A 20,558-nucleotide genomic window follows, 5' to 3' on the forward strand; every position below is an offset into this window, starting at 1 on the left:
TACACTCTATATGATACTATACACTCTACATGCAGATTTATACTTGTATTCTATACATTTTATATACAGATATATACTGGTGTACTATACCCTTTATATACAGATATATGTTTTTTCATACGTAGATTCATGTGTAGACCAGTGACAGGGAGGGATGGACAGGACCAGATGAGCTGGATGGAGATGGAGGTGACCAGGAGGCGACAGGTAGATGAATGTGGAAGGTTTATGAATGTTTTCATAAACTCTTCATATTTAAATTCCAAATATTAGCATAAGCTTTTCAAGCTCTGCTTTTAATGGCCTCTACAGTGTTTTCTCTACTGCTGTTCAGTTTTGTTATGTATCCTTAACTATCTGTATAGAGAATTTGGCCTCCCCCATGACACACTGTGTTTACCTGACTATAATGATCTCTCCATACAGCTGTTGTTGAGTGTGTGTATGCGTGTTTGTGTGTCCATGTGTCTGTGTAAAAGTGTGTGTTTGTGTGTGTGTGGAGACACAGCAAAGCATGGTGACACTGTAAAAATACCCCTGTATCCAACTAAAGATTTAAATTTTAGATGAACCCACTGCAGCTGAGCCAATGTTCCTGCTAGACTCATTAAGACACCCAGAGACCCAGCCAGACAGCAGACAAACACCCCCCTCCCCTCCAGGCGCTGCAGTGGATCAAAACAAAGACACCATTTCAAAAGGGGCAGGTAGAATAAAAATTGCATAACATTTGTTTGAACTTGTTCCATTTCATAGCTTTAAGCCTGAGATCTTCCTGTACTTCTACCAGGATCAATACGTTACACAAGGAGAGACCACAGACAGATTTGCATTCTGAGGAGATCTTGAAAAGCCGATCATGTGACAGCTTGGTGATCACAGGCTCGGGCTGAGCTGGCTCACATACGCTTCTCAGCCAGGAGAGACCTGGTGAAGCTTCCCAGTCATGAGAACGCCTCTTAAATACCCGCACATACACACACACACACATACACACACACACACAAATCTACATACAGACACACATAAAAGCACCCACAAGAGTGCAGGGTAGGACTGTTAATCTGGGAAATACAATAACTGTCAATGAGTAGAGAGGAGGAGGGTAGAGAGGAAGGTAGAGCTTGAGAGGGAGAGGGAGGAGAAAGAGAGAGGAGGGTAGAAAGAAAGAGAAACAGAGAGAAAGATGGTAGACAGAGGAGGAGGGTAAGGATAGAGAGAGGGGGAGAGGGAGAGAGAAGCAGAGAGGCCAGACAGGGCTCAGAGGGACAGCATCCCAGACTGATGGATGCTGCAGGATAAGGGGGACCAGTGATGGTATTAATCAGCCTGATAATTACCCTGAGGAGGTTAAGAGCAAAGCAATCAATTACAGTCTTGACTGAGACTGAGACACTGAGAGGGAGAGAGACGGAGAGGAAAGGAGAGGGAAAGAGTAAGAAAGAGTTGGAGAAAGAGAGAGAGCGAGAGTATGAGAGAAAAATTAGACAAAACACCTAGGCCTACAAGTTGAATGTTTTAAATATTTCAAACATGTTCTTTATATAACAGTGTCTCAATAACTATTTATGATGTACTTCAACTTTAATAATCTGGTACTGACATTTCTGTATTTCCAGACTGGCCAACTGGTCTGTACTGTACTGCATGGGAGGGGGAGGTTTGATTCTAACTAGATCAAATTGCAAGTCTCTCCAAGAACAGAGCTCAGGGGGCTATCATAAATGTATCATTCTGTTTGTTATTCTCCCCACCTCCGTTTCACTCTAGAACTAGACAGAAAGAGATACTGAGACAGAGTGTGAGAGAGAGAAAGAGAGAGAAAGAGAGAAATAAATAATCTTTTATTTCTTATTATGCAACCAGCTCAGACAGCTCAGGTTCTTTGTAATTTCAAAAGGACAGTACAGCATATTAAGTGTTGTAAGAACAACTATTTTAGGGTTATCTGATTATCTGGGAGCATGTAAGAGTTCAGTCATTTGTTAATGCTGATAATACTGGACTGTGTATGAGTATGTGTGAGCGGGTCTACAGGCAGCTGCTTCAAGACCCTGTAAGCTCTGGGTGCTGAGAGCCATATAGTCCCCGGCACCGGACGACCATCTTGAGAACTCTGGAGAACAATAGACTGAAAAGGGCTCCTGGGGATCTCCAGCAGGGCCATGGAGAGGTGCCACCTCCTCCCTAGGTGAACCACAGCCCCGGAGCTCCTAATCCAGTTAAACGCTGCTTTGCTGTGGCCTGGATCATTGTCGTCAACATGAGGCTCAGGGGCCCCTCCCAACAAGGCAGTGGTCTGGGTTCATTACCACCAGCCTACACTCACAGTAGCTAACCGCACTAGCAAGTGGGTAGCCAGCAAGGCACTTGAAGCTGAACACCGGACGTCATTGACAGATATTACTGGGTAAATATAACTCTGTATAACTCCCACTCACACATTTTATCCGTCAATAAAGGCTTTATAAGAAAACAGACAAAGGAATAATTACTGGTCATCTTCCGTCTCACACACAACACAAACGGTTGTAAAAACAGACTAAAGGTCAAGTAACTCTGAAACTATCTTAACGATGTGATCAAGCCTCAGTTATGTAAGTGGTGTGGGACTCTGAACTTGCATCGGAAAGGTGAGAACCTTTCTCTCCAGCACATTGAGAATGGAAACATTCACCAAACCACGCGTTTCTCTTCAGTAGCTGGAAACGGAAACCGTCCACTAGGACAATAGGACACAACAGAACCCCATCCTACTATAAGTCCATGTTTACAGCACAACAACAGCAGATGTCAACATCAGCAAATCCCCCTGCTAGGCCTGGTAGATTGGGGGTAACAGGAAGTGAGGTCTCACCTGGGGGTGTGCATGCCTCTACGGAGGACTGCACCAACACGGAGCGTCTCTTGGAGGGCATGGGCATCTTTCTCTCTTTGTACTTGGCCAAGGCTGCTTGGACGGCTTCTGTGTGGAGATCTTGCAAACAAACAACAAAACGTGTTTTGTTGTTTGTTTGGCAAGCAGGCAAAATAACTAGTAATAAATAAATATTCCATATTTTTCATTTTTTTACACAAACTGACTGCTGTATTAATGCCTCAAGCACAGGCAGTAGAATATGTAGTTATGACTGTTGCATATGTGTGTAACATGTAAAATGTCATGTCAGAAAAGTGAAAAACATGTCAAGACATGGACAAAAAAGGCATGTGTTTTGAATCCTGTCTGTTTACCAGATCTGAAGCGCTCATCCCGTGAGTTGGCAGCCCGGGACTTGTTCTGCTTTGACCCCGGAAGGACGGCCTGGGAGGACGTCTGGATACGGTTGTCCGTCTGTAGCGAGGGGTCTACTCCTGGGAGCAGACGCAAAGCATGATGGGACACGTTAGGGCGGGAAAGCACATTCTACGCTCACAGCATGATCAATGTGACAGACACCTTCCACTGTTCAACAGCCCACAGCCTACATCAGTTCTTCACCGGCCTACATCAGCTCAAAACTTACATTTATCCTCTGACAGGAGACAGCACTGTGCATTTAAACAATCTGAATTCGCCTTCATTCTTTACTCACTTCTCAGGACTAGAAAGCCATTTTCAAAACCAACCGTGGTTGTGCCCAAAGCAAGCTCCAGTTACAAGAGGAGGAACTTCTTCTAAAGACAGCTTTGTACAGCTGGCCAGTCAACCATACCTGCTTCATAGCTGCACCCCCCCCCCCCCCCCAACACACACACACCACAGGCACATACACCACCTCTGACAGGAAACACATGAGAAACAGACTCCTGGAGGATGAAGGACTGTTGAGATAATGTCTTGTGGCTTGTGTGTTATATATAACTACACACTTCTTCTTACTCTTCAACCTCACACTCCTTGATGTCAGCGACAACAGCCTCACCCCACCCTCACCCCACCCTCACCCCACCATGTCAGGGACACACAGTGAGATTAATCCGTTCTGGATGGAAAGCCCAGCCAGGCTGATGTGAGCATGACTGAGTACAGAGCCTGCTTCAGTTGCAGCTTAGTGAGGATCAGTGCTGTCCACAACGTCAGCAACACTGGAACTCAGCACTGATGAGTTACAGCACAAACAAACCATACTTCTCACTTCCCTGCATGGCTAGCTACGGTAGTCCACTCATGTACTGTACATATACATAGACACAAGAATACACATTGATACACATACACACCAACACACCAACACAGACACTCACACACAACCGGATACACACACACCGACACATGGGCACACTGACACACACTGACACACATACGGACACACACACTGACACAGACACACACACATATCTCTCTCCCACCAAGCTCCTGTGTCATTGTAACAGCCTAGTCACATTTAAGACCACGCTCCAGAGAACACAGCTGGATCAACCAAGTCAGACTCCCAGGTCGGGTTGCCGGGGAGAACGGACTTCACAGACGTGCAGGGATCCAGCCAATCACAGCCCTGGTGTGTCACAACACAGGCTGCTATTGGCTGAAAAGGAGTTCAGATGAATTTGAAGCACCTGTCTGTATCCAGCGGCGGAGTGTGTTCCTGTACACATCACGTGTATTCATGCCTGTTATCTGTCAATTAGCTTGGATAACGAGTTGCATAAACTTACAGCAGAAGCAAGATGCAGAATAAAGGTCTGGTCAGGATTTGAATAACATTCCGGAAAGCTAATCGAATGAATAAACCACTTAGGCAGTTATTTCAGAGGAATGAATTAACAATCTTTCCGTGATTTTAGAAGGACGTGTTCGACATGTTGGGGGGTGCATTTTAGGAAAAGAGACATCTACACAACAGTAACCAGCAACCTTCTTTCATTTACATTATGTTAAAAATACTGTACAAATGAGAGAAGAATAGAGAGTCAGAGAGAAAAAGGAAGAGTAAGACAGAGAGAAAGAGATAATCTACACTTTCAACACTTTCTTTAAGGGATCTTTTGCTTTCCTGAAACATCTGATTACATGCTGTGCCTTATACCGCAGCCTACCTCCAACACATGAACCTCTGTGACAGATCGTGTCATCGTTGACTTGTTCAGGTCATATTTCACCCCTGCAGACCCTTAACAAACACACACCCCTTGTTTTGTGTTTTCAGAAAGGCCTCCTCTTCTCCACAGGCCCGTCCCTGGGCTGCACCTATATGTGACTGTCCTCAGGTCGTCAGAAGAATAGATGATCTGGGTTCACTGACAGAAAGCACTCAGGGGCTGACACAAAGACAGAGGGAGAGGGGAAGAGAGGGATTTGACTGCGTGAAATAAAGAGACAGCGAGAAAGAGAGCCAGAGTGGAAAAGAGGAGGAGAGAAAGGGAGGGCGAGAGAGAGGGGAGAGAGAGAGAGAGAAATAGCAAGACAGACAGAAAGAGACAGGCGTCTACTCTGGGTGAAAATAACCCCAACCCAAATAACAGGTCTGGTAGTGAGCAGCTCTGGTGGAAAGCCTTGAAGAGCAGAGTTGGCCTCCTTTTTCTACGAGGCATCACTCTCTGAGACCAAGCCAAACCAGAACTCTGCAGAACCCAAATGAGAAACTGCAGGCAGAAGGAAGGAGGGAGAGAGAGAGAGAGAGAGAGAGAGAGAGAGAGGGGACCAAAAGTAAAGAGAGGAAGAGAGAGATGGACAGAGGAAGACAGAGATACTACTCTCTAGGACACACCACAAACCTCATGGTATTTTCATCCATGGTCACTTTCACTGACTGAGGCTAAAAATACAGAAGTTGATGGATACATACACAACCACACACACTCCACCCCATACACACACACCCCAACACACTCTATACACTCACCCACACCGACATATTCCCCCACACACATAAACATACACACATCCCACCCCATACACACACACTCATACCAACATACACCACTCAAACATAGGCACACACTCTCTGCTGTCCTCACTTAGAGTCTCTGAGTGTTTCTGAGAGAACATGTTTGTGAACCCTGCTGTATGTTGGAACAGCCGAGTTCAGGCCCCTCACACACACACAATCAGGTTCCTGCACAGCATGAATATGAGACCAAGCTCTCAGGACTGCAGAAGCCAGTCAAGGACTTAAGCCTCAACCTTTCCATGCTGCAGAGAGGAAAGCATAGCAATGCATTGAAATGACCTTTTGTGTCGCTCTTCTAAGATCAAACTCTTTACACTCCAACTTTACCTCGTGTGGTGCTTTTCCCAGGAAACATCCCCTGGCAAATAGTTAAAACAGTTAGCAAGATTACTAGCAGGCTAACTAGCAAGCTAACTGCAGGTGATCTAACCTGCTATGAACTGCATCTCAGGCTAACCCTATAAAGTTAAACTAACTGTTGCTAACTTGCAGGAGTCTTACCTTGTATCTGTGGGATGTAGGGGGCCAGCAGCTTGCCTCTCTTCTTCTCATAGCCCTTCTGAGTGATATCCCCTGGACAGAGAGAAAGGAAAGAGACAGAGAGAGAGAGAGAGAGAGAGAGAGAGAGAGAGAGAGGGGAGAGAAAGGTGGTGAGTCACTAGTCTATCAAAGATATGTCGTTGTAGTGGTGTGTAAGTGTGTGTGTGCATGTACTGTATGTGTGTGTGTACCCTACATCACGCTGCTAAGCGTCAGCCTCTTGTGCTGGCACCACAAGGCACCAGAGCCTTGCTGTGGAGGCGTACAGTGTGTGTGTGCATGCGTGTGTGTCTTTGACAATGCCTATGTCTCATCCCACCTCCCGAACAATAAGAATAGACGTTTGTGTTTGAAATCCAGCGACCTGGAGAGAGTGTGACCAACAGCATACCCCAGAGCAGACCCCCCATTCCCCCCCACATACACTCCAGCTCCAGACTAGTACACAGAGACCAGGCTAGTAAACAGAGATGAGCATACAGTATATGCCATATATGGGGATGTCTTAGATAGACATACAGTATATTACATTTCCGTATGGGTAGCCTAGAACACATAGACCAGACTAATACACAGAGACCAGTACAATGACAGAAGAGTGTTATTTTCCAGTGAATATTTCAAGGATAAGATCAGCTCAGGAACAGGTATTTAAAAGCGAATTTGTCTGAAATGTTTGGAACATTTCTTCCACGGCTTCACCACATGCAAATACTGCTGACTACAGGTCTATGGCAGCTCAGATGTCTGCATGTGTCTCTCTGTGTGTGTAGTTGTTAATCATATTCATCATCATCATCCTTATCATCACCACACAGACTGGTTGCAGCTAGGCCTAAGGCTAGGGCCGGGGCTGGGGCTAGGACTAGATGTGGAGCTAGGGCAATGGCTAAGGCTGGAGCTAGGAGTGGGGCTGGGACTAGGGGTGAGGCTGGGGCTGGGGCTAGGGGTGAGGCTAGGGCTGGGGCCGGTGCTGGGGCTAGGGTCTGTCTTCTGCAGACAAAGGCTATATTGATTCACCCAGAGCGGCTGAGTGAGGAGACAAAAACAAGCAGCTGGGCTTCACCATGACAGGTCCTGACACATCTCTCCACCGTAAGGAAAGACAAGAACAGAGAGAGAGAGAGAGAGAGAGAGAGGGGGGGGGAAACTGCTGGCCAGCGTGCAATGTCAAAGAAACATTTGACATGACAGACAGAAGCCTAGTTATCTGACATACAGAGAGAAGCCTAGCTATCTATCATGAAGAGAGAAGCCAGAGTGTTGTAACATCTTAGTCAACCAATGAACTCAATGCGTCAAAACCGCATGGTGAAGTCTTTCCACATGATGTTGAAGCAAGGTCATATTGTGGTCTGAAACATGGACTGTTGGTCAGGGGTCAGGGGTGTTAGTCCTGTGTGCAGCTTCCAGGACTTGTCAGTCTGGACCTGAGGTCTCAAGCAGGGCCGAATTGCTGTAGTGTTGATAGAGGTCCAGCAGACAATGAACCACTGTCCTAGGTCTGGTTCTGGAACTGGGTCTGGTGTGTGGGTCTGGTGTCTGGAGCTGAAGCTGGGTCCGGAACTGGGTCTGTGTTGGGTCTGGGCTGGGTCTAGGCTGGGTCTAGAGCTGGATCTGGTGTCCGGGTTGGGTCTGAGTTTGGTCTGGGCTGGTCAGGGCCCGGGCGCTGGGTCTGGTATCTGGATCTGGGTTGGGTCTGGGTTTGGCCTGAACCAGCTGACCTGTCTCTGGTTTTGTCTGCAGGAACCCGCCCCACGGCAGGGGTGTGTGTGTGGGAATGTGTGTGAGAGTGTGTGTGTGTGTGGCAAACTACAGCCAAACAGCTTAATAGAACACAATAGACACAATAGAACACTATTCTCGAGCAGTCCATCCTTGCTAATCCCCCTGCCACACACACATCCATCAAGACTGTTTTCCAGAACCAGTGTGATCTGAGAACAAATAACTGTGTTTGTGTAATATTGAATGGTTTTGTAGGAGAGGTTGTTGGAGGTCTACTGTGGTCTCTGGGCAGCTAGTCCTTGTCTCAAACACAGCTGAGCAGCCACCAAGATAAGGCTAACTATAACCCTAACACTATCCAGTTTGTCCTGTCACCGTGTTAATGATGCTCTGTTTGGCTGTGAGTGTATGTGTTTGTGAGATGCAAACACATACATATGAATGTGCATATGAATGTGCGTACGTATGTCATCCATAAACACATGGCTTTCCTCCTCAATTTGAGCTTCAATAGGGATCTCTCAGAGGGGTGGCTGATAGGATTCAGAGGTCAACATGGTGCATATCACAAGGGAATAGGGAGGGATGGATTGAGCGGGGGAGGGATGGATGGAAGGGGGGATGGATGGATGGATGGAGGGGGGAATGGATGGCGGAAAATCGGTATTGAGGGGGGGAGGGATAGATGAAGGGAGGGAAGGAAGGATGGAGGAAAGGAAGGGTGGGAGGAATGGAGGGTAGGTTAGAGGAGAATGAAGGGAGGGAGAGAGGGAGGGAAGGATGGTGGTGAATGGAAGTAAGGTTAGGGAGTCAGGTGGCTGAGCGGTGAGGGAATCGGGCTAGTAATCCGAAGGCCAGTCCTACAGCGGAGGAGGAAATAATTAATCTGAATACTGCCTTTGCTGTAGCACTGACTGAAAATCTGAACCTCGGATTACACACAATACCTGGGGATGGGGAGGAGAGAGGGAGGGAGGTTTTGAGAGAGAACACAAGGACAGAGAGAGAGAGAGAGAGAGAAAGAGAGGGGGGAAAGAGAGAGCCAAGGATAAGGAGAGAAAAAGAGAGGGAGAGAGAGAGAGGAAAGAAAGGGAGAGATTGATAAAAAGAAAGAAAGAGGGGGAGCAGGACAAGTCTGGTCTGGTCTGGTCTAGCCTATCCTCATGTGATGGTTGAGAATTAGCACTTGGGAGCTCAGCTGGGACTTGTTTCCTCTCCTCCCTCCTCCACTTTTCTCCCTTTCATCATTTCCATCTCTTTTGTTCCCCTCAACCCTTCCACTTAACCCTCTTCTTTCCTCTCCTTCCTCCTCTCTAAACATGCAGGGCATAGTTAAGATCCCAGCACCTTCACACAGAAACATCACAGCACGTATACCTTCTCACTCCTCCTGTCGTACACTCTTTCTGTCCACTCCTGATGCTGTAGGAGAACAGCAACATTGTTAACGTGTTTTTGTTGTTAACTTATTAACTCTTCCCTGTCCATAGACAGGTTAACTATCACGACCTCCTCCTCCAACCCTTCTGTGGATGCATCCAGTTCCCAGGTGCTGGGTGACCTACTGTTTGGTCCACAGAAGCCCCAGGACAGTTAAAGAACCTCACTCTGATGTTATTGACTGGACTGTAAGTGACTGATGGCTATTAAGTGGGAGCTCACTGCTGGTAAACCACATTAGATTATGGAGGGGAATCTGCTTCTCAACAGACTGACCTCCGACTGAGGATCATATGATGCTTGTTCCTGTAGACACACAGGAGCTGAGAAGGATCAACACCCACACAGGAGAAGAGAGAGAAACACACTGTCCTATGGCCTGTCCAGAGCCCTATGTTGTACGTGCTATCAAGCTATACAACCCCCAAAGACCCAGACAATAAATTATTCATTAGGAGATTGAAGGAGAATCTGAATGTATTAACGATTAGGAGGACGCTAAATCAGAAGAATTTGTATCTAACACACACAACTGTCTTCAAAGACACACACACACTCACAGTTTTTATTGCACCCCAGGTGGAGCCTTCCAGACTTCCATGTCAACCCACACACACAGCACACACACCATCCTACAGTTAACTGGAACGATGCCCAGTGTCGGAGTTCCGCTCTGCTTTACGCAGTGAATGTGCTCTTGGGGTACTGCAGCCCCCTCCTAACACACACACACACACAAACACACACACACACGCACACACACAACCAAAGCCCCTAGAGAAGCAAGAGAGGGCTTGACAATTAAGTGGCATTTAGGCTCACAGTGTCACAATGTCACAAGGAAGCTGTGCATGTGTGTGTGTGTGTGTTTGTGTGTAAGCTCCCTTCCAGCTGGCAGTCTAATAATGTAGCAGATGAGAGGATACACACATAGGGAGCATATTTAGCAAGGGTTATGTGTGTGAGTGTGTTAAAGTCAGGGCTTCCCGCAGCACTTTTCAGTTAAGGCAGCCGCCTAAGCAACAAATGCCTGCAGCCTTAACGTCGTCAAAAAACAAAAAAACAAATCTTTTTTTTTTATAGCGATATCTGCCGTGTTACTCAGTCCTGTTTTCTCCCTTCCATTCCAAAATGGCAGTCTCCCTTCTCTGCAGAACGCATTAGTCTATTGCACAAACTATCCCCCCCCCCTGCCCCCCTGCGCATTAGTCTATCGCACAAACTAGTATTTTTGTGTGTGTATGTGTTTATGGTGTGACTGCAGCATCCTTGTCTTTTAAACTCTCTCACACACACCATACCAGTAAACCCTAACCCTATTAATCTGGTGCCATTCGGCTACTTTCTCTCTCCAACACCCCTAACCCACTATTCTAACAACCGGAGAGAGAGGGAGGGAGAAAGAGGAGTGAGACAGAGAGGGCAATATTAAGACAGTAACAGAAAAGTGACAGAGAGTGAGAAGAAGGAGATGGAGAGAGAGCAGTGCCTCACATGATTCATTATGTCCTGATTTGAACCATTCTACACCATAACATAAGGCCTGTTTTTGATCTGAATAAGAGAGAGGTGAAAGAGAAGGAGACTGAGGAAGACTGAGGGAAAGAGAGGGAGAAAGAGAGAAATAGATAGATACAGAATGGGATAGAGAGAACAGAGGGAAAGAGAGAGGGGGAGAGAAAGAACAAGAAAGAGAGGGGGAGAGAAAGAACAAGAGAGAGAGGGGGAGAGAAAGAACAAGAGAGAGGGAGTGAGAGGGAGAGACAGAGAGAAAGACCAGCCAAGCCACACAGAACCAGAGGAACTCAGTCAGCAGTACGTACTGTCAACACTGTCACCGGCTCAACCTGCCTAATCCTGATCCAAACCAAACACTAGTAGGCAAGCAGCCTTACCCAAAGTCAACAGACACAGTTACCACATCCACACACACACATACACTAACTCACACACAAACATAAACACACAGCTCCACTATCCCCCTCCAATCTTTACACACACCCTAGATTGCTATCCTCTATCACTCACCTGAAGCAGCCTGGAGGTCAGGTGACAGGCTCCAACAGGCTAGAAGGCTAACACGCTAGCTCGAGACAGGGGTCCAGCAGGCTAATACGCTAACAAGCAAACAGGCTAGCTCCAGACAGGAACTAACTACAGACTGTTTAGCTCCCTACAGTTCCTTTGTTTGCTTTCATAGAGAGAGAGAAAAAGAGAGAGTAAAGCTCTTCTTTCTCTTTTTGTCGCTCGTTCCCACTCTGTCCAAACCCCTCATGTTCTGTCTGGTAGTCTGTTTCCCCCCTCAATTGAATGCCCCACCCTCCCTCCCTCCCTCCCTCCCTCCCTTCCTCCACCCCACTCCCTTCTCCCCCTCTCCCCCTCTCAGGTCTCATTCAAAGCTGAGCATGTAAATCAGAATCAGAATCAGAATCAGAAAGGGATTTATTCGCCATGAAAGTTTGCACAGACAAGGAATTTGCTTTGGCAGGAAGGTGCATACAATAAACATATACCTAAAATTTAAATATGTGGACTAACTATACTAAGGGTACATAAACTAGCAGTACTAAGTGGGATAAATATAAGTTGCCGTAAATTACAATATAAAAATACAAAAATACAAATATTACAAAAAATACAAATGTACAAGATACCATGTTGTGGTGCAGTGCAAAAGCAGTGTGTTTTAAGCAATAAGTCATTTGAGTCAGTGTGGTCCCTTGGCCTTGTTGAAGAGGCCAACAGCGGAAGGGAAGAAACTGTTTTTGTGGCGTGAGGTATTGGTCCTGATGGACCGCAGCCTTCTGCCGGAGGGGAGTGACTGAAACAGGGAGTGTCCAGGGTGGGAGGAGTCGGCCACAATCTTCCTCGCTCGCCTCAGGGTCCTCGAGGTGTGCAGGTCCTCGAGGGTAGGCAGATTGCAGCCAATCACCTTCTCAGCAGTACGGATGATACGCTGCAGTCTGCTCTTGTCCTTGGCAGTGGCAGCAGCGTACCAGACGGTGATGGAGGAGGTGAGGATGGACTCAATGATGGCTGAGTAGAAGTGCACCATCATTGTCTTTGGCAGGTTGAACTTCTTCAGCTGCCGAAGGAAGTACATCCTCTGTTGTGCTTTCTTGATGAGGGAGCTGATGTTCAGTTCCCACTTGAGGTCCTGGGAGAGGATAGTGCCCAGGAAGCGGAAGGACTCCACAGTGTTGACTGGGGAGTCACACAGGGTGATGGGGGTGAGTGGGGCTGTGTTCCTCCTGAAGTCCACAACCATCTCCACTGTCTTAAGAGCATTGAGCTCTAAGTTGTTCTGGCTGCACCAGGTCACCAGGTTGGCCGCTTCCCACCTATAATCAGACTCGTCTCCACCAGAGATGAGCCCAATAAGGGTGGTGTCGTCCGCAAACTTCAGGAGTTTGACGGACGGATGACTGGAGGTGCAACTGTTGGTGTACAGGGAGAAGAGCAGAGGAGAAAGGACGCAGCCCTGAGGTGATCCGGTGCTGATGGACCGGGAGTCAGAGACTTGTGTTCCCAGCTTAACGCACTGCTTCCTGTCAGACAGGAAGTCTGTGATCCACCTGCAGGTGGAATCAGGCACGTTCAGCTGGGAGAGCTTGTCCTGAAGCAGGGCGGGGATGATGGTGTTGAAGGCAGAGCTGAAGTCCACAAACAGGATCCTGGCATAGGATGCTGGGGAGTCCAGGTGCTGTAGGGTGAAGTGGAGGGCCATGTTAACTGCATCGTCCACAGACCTGTTGGCTCTGTAGGCAAACTGCAGGGGGTCCAGTAGAGGGTCAGTGATGGATTTAAGGTGTGCCAGCACCAGGCGCTCGAAAGACTTCATTACCACAGAGGTCAGGGCGACGGGTCTGTAGTCATTATGTCCTGTTGGCCTTGGCTTTTTGGGCACAGGGATGATGGTGGAGGACTTGAGACAGGCTGGCACATGGCATGTCTCAAGGGAGGTGTTAAAGATGTGGGTAAACACCGGAGACAGCTGGTCAGCGCAGTGCTTGAGGGTGGCTGGAGAGACAGAGTCCGGCCCAGCTGCTTTGCGGGGGTTCTGCCTCTTGAAAAGTCTGTTAACTTCACCCTCCTGGAGAGAGTCGTCACTGTAGAGGGGGGAGGTGGGAGGCCTCCTGGGTGGGAAGGGGTAGTTCAAGACTGTCCAATTGTCTTTCAAATCTGCAGTAGAACTCATTCAGGTCGTTGGCCAGGCGGGAGTCGTTAGTGGAGTGGGGGGCTCTGGGCTTGTAGTTGGTAATTTGCCTGAGCCCTCTCCAGACAGAAGCAGAGTCGTTTGCAGAGAATTGGTGTTTTAGCCTCTCTGAGTACAGTCGTTTAGCCTCCCTCACCGCCTTGCTAAACCTGTTCTTTGACTCCTTGAAACTGTCTTTGAGAGTCTCTCATCTCTTAAAGAGATGAGAGTTTCCAGCAGCCTGCCCGTCATATTATACACAGCATGTCACAACAAGCTCCTGTACATAAATTACTTTTATACTGTGATGGTAACAGTGACAGATATGTGACCCGGTGTGTGTGTGTTGGGTGTGTGTGTTGGGTATGCACGTGTGTGTGTGTGTCATGTTGAGGGGAGGGTCCTATCCACTCCTGGCAGTGTCAATGAATAGCTGCATGTCAATTAGACCCCATTAGGGCTTTATGAACACAGAGATAATGAACACTCACATACATACACACAATCACACTAAGTAGAGTCAGGTGGCTGAGCGGTTAGGGAATCGGGCTAGTAATCCGAAGGTTGCCAGTTCGATTCCCGGTCATGCCAACTGACGTTGTGTCCTTGGGCAAGGCACTTCACCCTACTTGCCTCGGGGGAATGTCCCTGTACTTACTGTAAGTCGCTCTGGATAAGAGCGTCTGCTAAATGACTAAATGTAAATGTAAATGTAAGTAGACCCACAATGGCTGTGTTCAGAGACTAAGACTAACAACATGACAGCTCTCACCTCTAGGTCACTCTTCTTCTGATCCAGCTAGGGTCTAGATACACCATATACCCTAACAGAAACACAGCATGCACACCAACTTTATTAGAAACACCAGATACCCTAACCCTACTAGAAACACCACATTTACACCAACCTTAATAGAAATAGTATATACCCTAACCCTATTATAAACACCACACACTAACACAATAAGAAACACCACAGTGTATCTTGTGTGTGTGTGGGGGGGGTGGGCTGCTATTCAGCTGGAAGTCAGGGGTGACGGGGGCGAGGGTTAGGGAGAGAGAATAGGGGGATGAAAAAGAGGGGGGGTGGAGGAATAAAGGAGGATCAGATGAACACCTAATGACTTCCCCCTCCCTTCCTCTCTGCAAATACAACCGTCCTCCTCTCTTCATCCTTCTCTCCTCCTCCTTCCCTCATCCTCTCCTCCCACCTTCTCCTCCTCTCCTACTTCCCCTCTCCTTCTCATCTTCATCTCTTCCTTTCTCACTAGTGAGAATTCCTCTGCAAATGAGACCCTCCTCCTCATCCTTCCCCTCTCCCTCCTTTCTCTCCTCCCTCAAGCGTCTGGGCTTCACACAGTCTCCATCCATTAACGCGTCCAATCACGTCAGCACATCGCTTTTAATTAAGCAGTGACTCCGAATTAGGGTTAAAGCATCTCCATAGCCCTCTATTGCCATTCTGTTAATATACCCACCCCCCGACACACACACACACACACTCATGCACACACACCCCTCCAGGTCTGGAACGGAGCAGACAGACAGTGTGAATAATAAGACATTTCATGCAGTACTGTGCTGTTGGGGGGTAAAGGAAGGAGGGGGGGATGCAGCTGGGCTGGGGGGAACACACCCACACACACCCCGGCATGTGACACCGCACAGAAAAACAAGTATATAGCCCACCAGAGGAGTAAACACTCTTGGTCTGTCCTCTTGTTCAGGAAGCTTAGCCAAGTCCTGACCAGTCAAGACCATTGTCACACAAACACACGAGTCATCGTTTATTGCATGAAACTGAAGACCAAGGACAGTCATGCGTGAAGTAGGCTGAGACACGACTGCATGAGTGGGTTACATGTGTGTGTGTTTAATTACTGATCTGGCACCATTACACTCCATTCATCTGCGTCACATTGTGTCTGCACCTGGAGAGCTTTGGAAGTTCTACTGTAGCGTGGCTGTGTGTGTCTGTGTGCAGTTTATGTGTGTGTGGCTGTGGCAGATGTGGAGGTGTATCATTAGAACCATTCATTAGCTCCTTACCACAGTAACAGCATAAGAAGGTTAGAGGAAATTTAACCCTAACACCCACCGTGTGTGTGTGTGAGAGTGAGGGTGTGTGCGGTGTGTTTAAGAGGGTGTGGTGTGTGTGAAAATGAGGGTGTGCGTGGTCTGTGTTTGCCAGGCATACTGACTCAGTTTAGTGAAACATACAGCTGAAGGAGTTGCCCGACAGACTCTCTGCTAGGAGTCACTGTCAATACTATCACAGACAAGCAGAGTCCTCTCCACCCTCATCTTATACCAGCCAGATCAACAGACATGCAGGCAGACAGACAGGTAGACAGGCAAGCAGGCAGACAAGTAGGCAGGCAGGCAGGCAGACAAACAAGTAGACAGGCAGGCAGGTCCCTGTGGAAGGTGTGGAGGTATGGGTGCTGCAGTGTGGATGAGTGGGGGGGTATTACCATGGTAACAGTGTTTTCTCTCGGCAGATACAGTTATATAGGAAGACAGAGCCCACACACTATAACTACACTACACTACTCTCACACACACACACAGAGCTGTCTAGAATGTCCACACATGAGCCCTGTGGCAATCCAATTAATTAACACAACCAACTCTCCCTCTCTCCCTGCCCCCTCTCTCACAAACACTGGTAGGCCACAGACCACAAGGGTGTCACCAACCTGACTACACACACACACACGCACACACACAGACTGACAGAACATCTTGTCAGTCATCAAACTGAGAATTAAAAAAAAAGCTCATACAGACTGACTGACAGAACACACACACACATCACACACACACAGCTGCTCCACCTTAGTGACAGGCTGATCTCACCAGGAAATCAGCAGGAGGACCAGCATCTCCATCTGTCACACAGACACACACAACTTACACACACACACAGCTTTACCTTTCCCCTCTTCTTTCTCTCTCCTTCTCTATTTTGTCACTCGTATCTCTTTCTTTCTGCCTCTCCATCTCATCTCTCTCTCCATCTAATGTAAGCAATTATCAGACTCTTTTATCCAAAGTGACACACAGCAGGGATTTTAACCTGGTACCCCTTGATCATCTTGTCTCCTTATTTCTTTGTCCTTCCGTTCCTCTCTCACCATTCCTCCTCCCCAGTCCACCTCTTATTTCTAGACACGTGTCCAGTTCATCCAAGGACAGAACTGCTCAGTGCAGCATGGCTCAGATCAGACAGCTCTTCTCGGCTTAGAGGACAAGAGTCTGTCTGTCTGTCTGCCTCTCATTCCCTCACTTTATGTCTCCTCTTTCTTCTGTCTCTCTCCCTCACTCCTCCCGCAATCTGCCCCCCTTCTGCCCCTCTCTCTCTCCATCCTCTCTCGGCCCCTCCTCCCTCCCTCTCGCTTTCTCCCTCCTCTCTCTGCTCCTCCCCCCTCTCCCTTTCTCCCTCCTTGGTGCAGTACAGCTTCTGTCTCAGCACTTCCTACACAGACAGCACTCAGCACTGCAGATGCACGTGGAGTTTAAGGTGTGTGTAGTGTGTATTAGAGTATGTTTGTGTTGTGTGGTGTCTGTATTGTGTTGGTGTTGTCTGCATGTGTATTATAGTCTAGTCTAGCCCTAGTACAGGGTGTGCAGCAACTGGGACCAGAACTGCGTAAAAGAAGCCTTCAGCATCTGTAGCCACAGAGATCCCACTGCGACACGTGCGTGTGTGAGTCTTTCACTTCGTCTGCCTCATCCAGCCCACAACATTCCCTATTTTAGTGTGTGTGTGTATGTGTGTGTTTTTAAGTGTGTGTTGTATGTGTGTGTGAGAGCTCATTAACTAACTCTTCTGAGAGTCGCCCCCTTACCACAGATGCTTTACAAGGCTAGTAATGCTGCTGAGACTACTGTACACACACACACACACTCTTACACACACTCATACACAGTCATACACACATGCAGATACTCTAATACAGTCACACAGCGACATACAAGCAGTATTCCTCCTGGCCCACTTGGTGCTAGATTCTAACTGGTACCCAATTTTGATAATAGTAGAGTCAGATAGGGCTGTCTGTGAAGACACCAACACCCATGATCCCCATCACCTAGATCCATGATAACCTTCAGCCACTAGATCAGGTGTAGTTTCACCACTGACCGACAGAGGGAGTTAGAGATGCACAAAGCATCTCCAGAGCCACGCCTCTTCTTCTCTCCTTCCCTCTCTCTCTCTGCTGACATGTCTTTGGCTGCTCACACTTTCCTCCTCCCCCTCCTCCTTTTCCTCCCCCTTCCCTCCTTTCTCCGTCACATCTCTATCCCCCCTCCTCCCTTTTCTCCCCCTCCCCTCCTCCTCCCCTCTCTCTGTCACATCTCTATTCCCCTCCAGTCCCTCTGTGCACCCACCCATCCAGCACGGCCCCCATTGACAAATCCATGTGAATGGGGAGGCAGTGATGACTGTGTGTGAGTGTGTGTAAACATGTGTGTGCGTGTATTTGCATGCATGCATGTGTGTGTGTGTGTGTGGAGCGTGGGCTGCGTTTACAGTGCTGTAAGGAAGCCAGTTCAGTTTAGCTAGTTCAGGCTACATCCAATACTGTCATTCTGGCTCAGTTCCACAAGTACCCCTTTTCCACCAACGCATTTTGGGGGCCGGTTCGGAGCCGGTGCTTAATTGCGAACCAGCTATTTCTCTTTCGACAGACTGAGAACCGGAAAAGTGGTTCGTAAGTGGTTCGCAAAAAGCACCACTTCGGAGCTGGGCTAGATTGTGAACCAAGAAAGGACCGCTTGCGTCAGGGGCGGGGTTACCGTGACCAACAAGACAAACAGAATCCTTTGACCGCCATTGCTCTAAGTTTTTACAATTTATATTTCAGCTAAACGGTACTTGTAAATCAGCATCTGAATTAAAATGGAACGAGAAGTAGGCAGTGTAGTTGCTGAAAATGTGCTTATTTTATTGATGAAACTGCTAATTTGTACATTTGCTCCGACTTTTCGATAACCTAGCTAGCATCGCAGTGCAGTGCAGACACTAGTTGCGGCGTTTTATCATAATCCTATCAAATGAGTGAAATGACAAACACAAATGTTATGAGCTATTGAGCCTATATTTAACACAAATGTAATACACAAGCACTATACAGCAAAAGTTTATAAAATGTTGTGCTGATAATTCCAGTGTTGTCATACTGCTGCGAGTCCAGGGTATTGCGCAATAGCCAAGAAAACACGTTCTTCGGATTAATAAACAGCCTTTAGACGGGCTCTGCTTTGTGTTTGGCGCTGCCGCGCTAGCGTAGCGTAATGACGTGGCTTTGTGGTGGCTCTTTAGCCCATGGAAAAGCAAACCGGTTCTTAGTAGGCTCCGTTCTTGAACCAGCTCCGAACTGGCTCTAGCACCAGCTCCGAACTAGCTCCCGGTTCACTTTGGTGGAAAGGGGGTAAAGGAGGAGTACTGCAGAGTACACACTGAACATTAAACACTGAACATTACAGTAAACACATTACATACTGAGAACTCTAAACATACTGAACGCTGAACATGGAACCCTGAGCACGGAACACATGGAACATTGAACACAGGGAACACAGAAAATACTGCACATACATGACTGTGTATGTATCTGCCTTTAAAGCCAGGCATGTTTACTGCTACAATACATTAACCAGGGCTATGCACTAACAGCTGTTAGTACAGCAGTGCAGTACTCTCTACTGCTGTGAGCTGTGCTGCTTTAACACTGTAGTGCTGATAATGCAGATGTAGGCTAGTGATGCAGGGAGAAAGAGAGAGAGACAGAGAAGAGAGAGGTTGGGAGAGAGAGAGTGAGAATGAGAGGGATAGAGAGACACACACAAAGTGAAACAAAAATAGAGAGAGGAAAATCAAATCAAAAAAAGTGTGACAACCTCAAAACAGTTGACCCCTCTCTAAAACAGATGGACTAACCCTAAACCCTAACTGCGTCAGAGTGGTAGAAGAGGGTCTTAGACACTTGTCCACTTGTTCCCCTCAGAGTGTGAACGAGTGAAGTACACCACTACTTGAGTTAGTCTGCAGTGGTGAGTTAGTCTCTGTAGCTAAGCTCTGAGCACATCTCTCACATCTTGACTTTGCGCCCCATTTCCTGACGTAGTCTGTTTTGACAACCGTCTGATCGCTTCATGACGTCTCCAGGAAAGAAATGTCCCTCTAAAAATAGTGATGGTGAGAAGAGAGACAGAAAAGGATGTGCTTTTTCCCCTGGTTACCTGCCTGCCTGTCTGTCTGTCTGCCAGTTTGTTCATCCATCTGTCCATCTGTCTGAGAGAGACCAAAAGAGCAAACTAGAGAGGAAAGACCAGGGGTAGAGAGGGGGTCTCCAAGGGGTGTCTCCAAAGGGTCGGGGGGGAGGGGGGATGAATCATGATGGTTGTCCACAGTGGGTTGTACCCCTCCCTTCTCCCCCCTCTCACTCTCTTCTTAGGCCTTTACCTATTGCTTTTCCTCCTCCCCCCCGTCTCTTCCTTGTCCGGGTATTGTTTTACTGGTCCCATGATGTCAGACTTCAGAGGACAACTTAGAAACTATAATTCAAAAACAGCTAACAGTTCAAACACAGCTAATAGTTCAGTATTGACCACAGCCAATTTGATTTTTTTTACCACTGCTGCTAAGGGTGTTTCTGTGTGTGAGTGTGAGAGTATGTGTGTCAGTGAGATGATTTAAAGACTCACCGCATCTGTCTGATGCAGCACCCCCCACCCCACCTTAGTTTCCCCTTGTTTAGAGAATATGGCCCAAG

General features: G+C 47.6%; 1 protein-coding gene across 2 annotated transcripts in view; it reads right to left on the reverse strand.

Annotated features, from left to right (window-relative positions):
- Positions 1–20,558, reverse strand: part of dip2a (disco-interacting protein 2 homolog A) — a 72,762-nt gene that overhangs the window by 26,022 nt on the left and 26,182 nt on the right. For both annotated transcript variants that reach the window (XR_010879318.1, XM_067259768.1), the window contains exons 2-4: positions 6,375–6,446; positions 3,235–3,354; positions 2,858–2,977 (exon numbers count right to left, since the gene is read on the reverse strand). Coding sequence is in view for 1 of the 2 variants with exons in the window: in XM_067259768.1 (XP_067115869.1) it covers positions 2,858–2,977; positions 3,235–3,354; positions 6,375–6,446 (312 nt within the window). In the remaining variant the exon portion in view is untranslated. The remainder of the gene's footprint in view (positions 1–2,857; positions 2,978–3,234; positions 3,355–6,374; positions 6,447–20,558) is intronic.

This window comes from Osmerus mordax, chromosome 2 (genome assembly GCF_038355195.1).
Source record: "Osmerus mordax isolate fOsmMor3 chromosome 2, fOsmMor3.pri, whole genome shotgun sequence".
Lineage (NCBI taxonomy): Eukaryota > Metazoa > Chordata > Actinopteri > Osmeriformes > Osmeridae > Osmerus > Osmerus mordax.